The sequence below is a fragment of the Bemisia tabaci genome, chromosome 4 (assembly GCF_918797505.1).
Source record: "Bemisia tabaci chromosome 4, PGI_BMITA_v3".
In the NCBI taxonomy this organism is placed as follows: Eukaryota; Metazoa; Arthropoda; class Insecta; order Hemiptera; family Aleyrodidae; genus Bemisia; species Bemisia tabaci.
The window spans coordinates 4123075-4131785 of NC_092796.1; the positions used below are offsets into that span (position 1 = coordinate 4123075).

The window sequence follows — 8711 nt, forward strand, 5'->3', positions numbered from 1 at the left end:
TTTGGGTAAGATCATGTGATTATTTTATAGCACAGAAAAAAATCCTGTAAGGATTTTCTTATCATGATCAGAGAATCTTCGGGAGGAACTCTATTGGTAACGATTTAAAAGGCACAGTTGCCTTCGATTGATTACTAGTGTTATCAGTATACCTGATTTTTAAGATAGGTTTTCTCTGGAGGATGAAGTGCAAAAATCACCAGTACCTGACCAGTTGTAACCACTACTTCCAATCAGTGATCGCTAGCATGCAATGCAAGCAATGATAATGCCTAGGGGTCGTATTCATGGTTGTCTCTTAAATGTTAAGGCTCCCTTTAGCGATGCAATTTAAGGGGCCTTACAATTTGGGGAACGACAAGAAATACGACCCCGTTGAAAGAGTCAGAAAATGAAGGATTTTGGTGTTATAACTTACATGTGTCCCAAATATACAACTTACATGAGTACGATCAGAGAATTGAAAAAATAATTAAAATAATTTCAGAAACGGCACTATCGTTCATGTATGTTGCACACTGCACATTGCAATTTATTGCAGTATGCACTCATATGCACAATTGCACATGCAAATAAACAAAACATTTGATGACAGTTGAGAGGTCGTTGATCAGCTGTTTCGAACCGTTGCTGTGTTTATAATTTTTTCTGACTTAACCTAACTTTTTCTGCTTGACCTGTACCTGTGCAACCTGTGACTTACTTGGTGTGTTGACTGCCCCTATATTCCTGAGTTTCATTTATCATTAGTTAAATTTTTATTTTAGACCTTTCAATAGTACAGATGTTTGCCTCTCTATTTATCTCTACTCATTAACTTTCCTCTCCATTTTCTCTCACACCTTGACTTTAGTTCACCGAAAACTTGTAGGATTCCTCCGCTCCTCATTCACTCAAACCTTAATGCTTGTTCAGCTGTGAAGACAATCCTAATTGTTCATCATTTGCAAATTCATAAATTGCACAATAACTCTCCATTCGAAATATTAATGGATGTTGAAAGTCAAAGTACCAATACATCTGCAGACGATAAGACGGAAGACTTCTGTGAAAATCCCACAAGAGATGCCTTGGCAGAGGGTTTGATGTGCTTGCTAAAGCCAACTATTGACACTCTTGACGAAAGAGTGGCTGCTTGCAGGTAAACTCCCATTATTTCTTCCCCTGTAAAACACTTGTCCAAGCACTTCTAAAAAAGTTCGCATTATTTTAGTGATAAGAGAACGTATTGATCTAAGATTTGTCTTGCAAAGATTTAACCAGAAAGCACTTCTGACCAGCTCTAGAAGGTTGTTAAGAACTTTTTCAGGTTGCAGTCACTAATACTAACCATCCTGGCAAATGCTCTACTCCTTACCGTTGCCTGCGAGAATGGAGAGGCCTTAACTAGTCAGTTTTGTGACGTAAAGCTAGTAGATACATACCGAAAACCACAAGCATCTCCAGGTCATTGGTGCATCGATGAGTGAGGCAGTCGCTGCATGGACCAGTCAGAGTGGCCCTCGATTGGCTGAAGTTGCATGAGCAGCACTTTAGAATCTGAGAGGAGTAACGATTTTCTGTATTACGCTTTCATTTCCTCAATTATTAAACAATGTTATACATGGATTAGTTAGTTTTCTGATGTGAAATTTCATCCTCTCTCAAAAAGGTTTTTATGAATTTTTGCATCAGTTCAATCCCTGTGAAGATAAAGGCACAAAAGAAACATGCGTCAGGCGTTCTACCATAAGAACACATGTCAAACTGCGGCCGAGTTTCATCTCCTAGCGGTGCATCGCAGGTGTGTAGTTACGGCCTCTTCATTCTTGCAGGCAACGTCCTTACCTATTTTAAGTAGAAAAAATTGTATGAGTTTTATGACCTCAATATACTTCCTTCTTCGTATAAACCAGACTTACTCTTATACTTGTCTTCAGGTTGTCAAACATAATAGCAATCTTGCCAGAGGTACCGTATCATCTCAGCTTTTTTCCCTAACATCAAGTTGCTTAGAGGCAGAGATCATTCACAACTTATTTTAGCTGAACTTACTATCCAATCTAGCATGTGTCAATTAAGCAGCTAAGAATTTAACATCGTATTCAACTCAAAAAGAATTGCATACCAAACTATACAGATCAGCAGTGGAAGTAATCAAACTATTCAGAAAATCGTTATAATTGCTTGGCAGTATCGCTCTTCATTTGTTTTGATATGTATCTTGTATAATTCATTTTCGAAGAAAAGAATTTGTACTCACTGCAATGTACATTCTAAGAATGTGTTACTGAATTCTCTCTCGTTGAATTACTTTTAGGCCATCTAATTTACCTTACCTGCAAAAGTACCTCTTTTTTTTCAACAAAGTTGCTTGCGTTTTTACCAAATGAAAGAAATGTTGTGCAATCACAGGTTAAGTCAGCAAGAGCTGAAGAAGCAGATTGATGGTCTACAAGAAGAGTTGGCAAAAATATCTGCTGAGCAGTCGAGCCCAATCAATTTAGATGTCTACGTCACCAAGTTAGCAAATGCTCGTCAAAAAATACTGATTGTTAGTAACATTCTCCAGGCAGCTCAGGTTTGTTGATCGTCATTCATCATCTTAGTAAGTAAATGAATGTTAAGGATGTGGTATAGAAAGTACCATTAGGAGTGAGGAAGATGCAAAATTTGCTTGGGCATAAGTGAGGTATTAATATGTATTATTCTCGAAAATTACTCATCATTAGTGCTCCGCTAAGTAGTATTAGCTATGTCAAAAATAATTAAATGTTGAGCACAAGATACCTCCAAGATCAGAGATAAAAATTTGACATGATGTCATAGCCATGGGGCTTGTTCCAAAAAACAAAAATTCTAATTGCGAAAGGAAGTAAACTTATTTAGAGTAGATTTGCCCTTTTGGAGTTAGGTCGTTTTAAGCAACGTTTATTATGCCCAATCAGGAAGGCAACCGCAAACTTATTTGGTTCTGATTGGACCCACCATCAGTCCAGAGCAGCCTCCTGTTTTTCTCCCTCCAAGGGCAGAGGTGTTGTCAAAACGACACCGAGAATTGGAAAAGCCGCTGTAGCAGTAAGCAAATTTACCACCGTCTAGTAAGCGTCTATCAGAACAGCATTCAATCTTTGGTTGGCGAGCCATCCTTACAATGAATGAGGACTGGGCATAAAGCACCTCTTAAGATTAAAAACGAAGACTTAAGACGTACTTCTGCCAGACGGAACTATGTTCATTATGATGTGAGCCCTGTTACGCATATAACCTAGTTAGTCTCAGGGCTCATGTCTTAATGCGCATAGTTCCGTTTGGCAGAAATACGCCCAAATATGAGAGGTAGAGTTAGAGATTTAGAGTTTTTCTTAATGCCATAGTAAAATTGATAATAAATAAGTGATGAAAGGAGGAGAATTTAGCTCTAAATGTTGATCTAACTTGGAGGCAGGTTGGACCCTATTGCTTAAAGCCTTAGTACGCCTAGAGCCTAAGGTAGTCTTTAAATCAACTTGCAATTTGTATAAATTATTTATCACATACAGCATAAATCACTCAATAATCAATAAAATCCGTCTCTTTTTGTGTAGGAAAGGTTGAGGAAAGTTCAGATTCAGGCAGAAAAAGAGCAAGTGCAGATTCGATCGCAGATGTCCTAGCTCTATATATTCCACAAAAAAATATGTCAATCAGTGTTCCTAAATTGGCTACTCCAGTAAGTATATTTTTATCCTGAATGTTGATTGGATATTGTGTCCTTCTTAATTGCATACTGGTTTCCCTCTATCTGGATCCAAACCTTGACACTATTGAAGGCACTTAAAAATAAATTCCCACTTGAAGCATTGTTTTATTTTTTAGCGTTTGAGTTTTTTCTCAGGGAAAACCAGTGGCTTCATTGTGTTTCTTGCAAAATTATTCATAAAAGAAAGTTCTTAATTTGCATATCCCTGACGCAAGCAGAAGACCTATTCATTTGCCGCACTGTTTGAGCCTTATTGCATCACAATTCAAAAGATTAAGAAAGCTGCTGGTAACTTTCTCACGTTGTCTTTTGTCATTTGTGCATGCGATTAAAATTTGTAGATTTTCTTCAATTAAACCACTGCAAATCTTTCAGAAGCTTCAAATTTAAAGTTTATTCTGGTCGTATTCAATGTTCTTTTTTCATTATACACCATAAGGTGGTGTAAGGATTTAATTTGATTCACTTCAATTGATTAATATTCCAGCATTCCAATCTTTCTTGTAATGATAGGTTGAATCTATTTTTATTATCTTTAACAGGACCCATACCACTGCGATTTATTTTTATTTTTTATCCATGTCCTTAATATCACACCTAAGTCAGTTTTAACCCTTGTTCACCGTCTATTTAGAACAATCATCTGATGACGATGATGATGATGATGACTTTAATGTCATCAGAAAGTGAAAGTATCAATTTTGAAATTTCTCCCAGTAGTGATCAGGTTGAGGGAAAAGTAGCTTTATAATTCTTCAAAAAATTGTTTGAAGAAATTGAACAGCTTCGAAACTCAGATTTAAAAAACTCAAGGGGTGCCGAAACTTCTAACCTGCCAGTTGCAATCAGTTGCGAGGCAAAATGAGAAGGCCCTGAGAATAAGTTTTACCAATGGGGAAACTGAGGAATTGGGTCTTAAAAATGGGATGGACAACTTGCACCAGCATGGATATTATGGCGACTTGTAAGGAAAGAGTATAATTGAAAAAAGGTAATTTTTTTAAAAAAAATTTGTGGTGAAAGGAGTTTTCAACATGGAAAAGCAAATTTGAAAAATGGGAAACCTATGAAATTCCTGCATCCTTGAGACTTCATGCAAAATTCACTAATGTCCAGTGTTTATTTCTTTTGAATTACTGTATCCTGGCAAGAGGAGTGGTGACTATCCATGTATCCGTTTCCACAATCCGTCATCCTAACTCTGAGCATTTGGACATTATATGCCCTGTAATGCAATTTAGAGACTTGTATATTTTTCCAAGCTTCCTTAATTAACTGAAAAAAATGGACATTAGTGACTTTTCTGAGAGCTGATTGAATCATCTAACCAGCATCATGCATCTTTATGATAAAACCGTTTTAGGATTGGTCGAGTGATCTATCAGAAAATGTCTATGAGCCAAGCGAAGACTCTTTTTTGCTCTTGGATGCCCTTGAATCAGATCTCCATTTCATTCAAGAAAAAATTCAGCCACTGGTTTTGTTGGAAGTTGGCTCTGGCTCTGGAGTCATCATTACAGCTCTCAGCAAATTCCTAGCTGCTCGTTCATTTTGCATGGCAGTGGATATTAATTGGGACGCGTGTGTAGCAACTTGCGAGACAGCCCGGATAAATGATGCACAAGTAAGTTGTGAATGCAACTTTTTTTTCTCTTCTCCAAGCTTGATGTAGTGCAAATAGTAAAGACGCCACCTCTACAAATTGGAGATAATGTGAGGAAAAAGTCACTCTCCAATCCTCTGTCAATCCGCACATGAAACAAGTATGTTTCTCCTGAAAGGGCATGTTTTGAATTTTGGTTCTAAGAACTGTACTAATCTTTATCATGTGCCTTATTGAATATTGTGTATTACAAACCTGTACAATTGTACTATTCAGCCGGCTTTGATAAGTGACTATGTAGGGTGTTTTGTCAAGGTATTGGAGGGAGCAGTAACCAAATTTTCAAAATCAAGTTTCCGTCAAAATTCTACGAATCTGATGTAATTGAAGTATATGATTCAACCCTGTGTTGCCACCCTCTTACTGGATGTTGTCTTTGTCATCTCTCAGGAGGAAACAAATCAAGCATAATTTTTGGCAGCCTTTCTTTCGTCATACTACTCTCATGACCGTACCATACTAGTTTTGTTTATACCGTCAAATACAACACAACTTTCGACCTCCATGATATGACGCACTCTTGCTCTTTCTAACAAATTTTCTTTCAATCCTCCAGGTTGACGTTATCCAGATGGACTTAGACTCTGCGCTGTGCCTAAACAATCAGGTAGACTTGTTGGTGTTCAATCCTCCTTATGTTGTCACTCCTGATGAGGAAATTGAGTCAGGTGGAATAGTTGCATCCTGGGCAGGCGGTAAAACTGGACGGCAAGTTTTAGATAGGTAAGATGAGTTTCCAGAACATTATTGTTCATATCTTAGTCAGTGGTGAAAGATTTCGTTTTTTTCTTTTGTGATTTTGTTTCAGAGGTAAACTGATTTTTCTAAATTAGAAAATGAATTCTCCTGAACCTGACCAATAATAGCAGCCTTGTACCTTTAAATTAACTTGATTTTGAACAATTAGGTATTGAGCGAACTCATCTGATACATTTTTCTTGACACCAGCATTGCAATATCATGTATCTAAGGTTGAACAGAATTTGACTTTCAAAGCACAGTAAGATATTGTCTCAGATCACTCTAATTTTGGCCCCTTTTGAACTTTCAACAAATTTTACCAGCAGTGAAATTAGAAAAAGACGTATCTTGTTTTGCATTGACCCATCCTGATTGTCTCAGGGCTCCTTCCCATCTCTCACTTCTCTCTGAGAATATTACTCGTCATTTTAACATGAGATTTCAAGATGCATGTATACTTAAAAAGGCAAATAGGAATCATACATTAATCAAGTGCCATAATGCTTATTTGATGCTTCTGAGGAAAGTAAAATTTAAGAGGAAATATGTGAGGTTATCAACAGCGACACATATTTTTCTAGTTTCAGTGTTTAAATACACTTTTAATGAAACAGCACAGCTGTTAAAGACTTTCATGCATCAGTACTTCATAAGTTAGGTAGTTTTCTAATGATGGTCTTCCTGTTATTCATTTCAGATTATTGGGAAACTTGTCATACCTCCTCTCTAAAAATTCTGTCGGTTATTTTGTGGTCATCGAAGAAAATCAACCCGAGGCAATTAAAGTCGAAATTACGATCTGTTGGTTTTACCGCGGGAAACAGTTGCGAAACGTAAAGTTCGCAACGAGGCTCTATCCATTTTGCGTTTCCAACCTCTGCTATAGCTTTATATCTTGTCTCGTAAGTAACGTTTTGTAATTTGTGTATAATGTATATTCTGTTTACTTTTTTTTACTGTTTTATATATTTTCTCTTATTTAAATTGATTCAGGTTACTTAGTCGAAAGTTTTATGAAATGTTTATTCTAAGTTTCTGTCAAGCTGAGTCCATAACATAACAAACCAGACATAATTTCTATAAACAAATCAAAAATAAAAACAAACTCTTTGAAATATCTACAACATAATGAAAGATGAATTCTTCAAATTTTATGATGAATTCATGCAGTATCTCTCACACACGTATTTGTTCAATTAATACGCCCTCAATAAAATCGTTTAACACTGAACACATACCACGAGGATGCAAAACTTGACGCTTCAAAGTCTTGCACTTATGTTCTTTCTTCTATATGTATGGTATGCACAGCTCCATTGTATCACAGTGTAATGTCAATGCTGTTCACTGGGTGCCTGCAAATTTGACACAAAATCTTGGAAGAATTTTCCCTCAGAAAATTGGAGATTAATTGGTAGTATTGGAGAATTCTAAGGTCTATTTAAAAAAAAGTGTGTGGGAATTACTTCTCGTTTTTTAATCTATTAAATCATTGCATCGGTCAGAAAATTTGGGGAATTTTTTAGGTTTTTATGTTTGAGAGCCTGAAAGAGCCATGGTGTTATGTATCTAAAAGTATTTTTTTCTTTTACTGTCTATTAGACTTTTTAATCCGTATTTATTATCATGGTTATTTTCGTAAGGATTTTGTTGCCTTTTTTTGTGAAAGAAATTTTTTGTTTTAAAGAGTTTGAACTGCCTATTAATTATTATGTGATGATTTTTATCATATTAGAAATCACTAGTGGTACTAAATAAGGTAATTGGTGGTTTATATTATTTGTTGAAATAAATTAGCTCATTTTTTTTTTAAAAAAAATTTTCTTGTTTTTTAAAGCTGTTTAATCATGTTAAGTATAACAACTAAAAAGCCAAACAATAATGTTATAATGCAGGAATTTTTTTCATTACAATGGAAAGGAGGTGGTGAGCTCCAAAATTGCACAAGCATTTTTAATTTTCTCACAATTAAATTAGCCAATTTGCCACGGTACTCAATTTAAACTCGCTCAAGTTTCATTAATAGTAAAAACAGGCAACAAGTATAATTTTTTACACAAGAGCGGGCAAGCAGGTACGAACACCACAAGAAATCTTGATGGGCCTGTCAATATTTAGGATAATTTCAGACCAATTTATCTCCTTCCTAATGCAGAAAACCACTGATTTGGGTCCGTTCAAGCACTATAGGCTGATATTCTCAAGCACTATAGGCTGATATTCCCAATTACTCTTCTGATCCCAGTCTGCCCCTGGTTTTTCAATTATTGTACGTCATCAAGAGTCCTCTGTAAAAATGTTGAAATCAAGGATATTTAATGCTAAATGTCGTAAGTTCATACACTGTGTTTTTCACCCTTACCAGAACATAATCATATGGATTGCATTTTGCAAAAAGGAACCACTAGCATTGCAATGATACTAAGATCGTGCAACTTCATCCTTTGCAATAAAATTGCGGAAATTGTGAAAAACTATGAAATTTAGATGGTAATTTTTTTCTTAAATTTACATTTTTTAGCGATGTAAAATAGAAACTATTAAGGGATAACCTGGTTTTTCCTCCAAGACAAAAGAAGTTGCACA

General features: G+C 35.9%; 2 protein-coding genes across 2 annotated transcripts in view; both read left to right on the plus strand.

Moving 5' to 3' along the window:
* Nucleotides 1–8451, plus strand: part of HemK2 (HemK methyltransferase 2) — a gene marked incomplete in the record, with an annotated part of 278137 nt that extends 269686 nt beyond the window's left edge. Inside the window, 5 exon segments of the mRNA XM_019042619.2 lie at nucleotides 2401–2560; nucleotides 3567–3691; nucleotides 5085–5345; nucleotides 5941–6107; nucleotides 6823–8451. Of these exon segments, the coding sequence (XP_018898164.2) occupies nucleotides 3659–3691; nucleotides 5085–5345; nucleotides 5941–6107; nucleotides 6823–7045 (684 nt within the window).
* Snapin (SNAP associated protein) lies at nucleotides 419–2534 on the plus strand. Its single transcript, XM_019042622.2, has 3 exons — nucleotides 419–1141; nucleotides 1675–1783; nucleotides 2395–2534. The coding sequence occupies exons 1-2, from the start codon at nucleotides 990–992 to the stop codon at nucleotides 1730–1732; spliced, it is 210 nt and encodes a 69-aa protein (XP_018898167.2). The 5' UTR covers nucleotides 419–989; the 3' UTR covers nucleotides 1733–1783; nucleotides 2395–2534.
* Nucleotides 8452–8711: the final 260 nt, after the last annotated feature.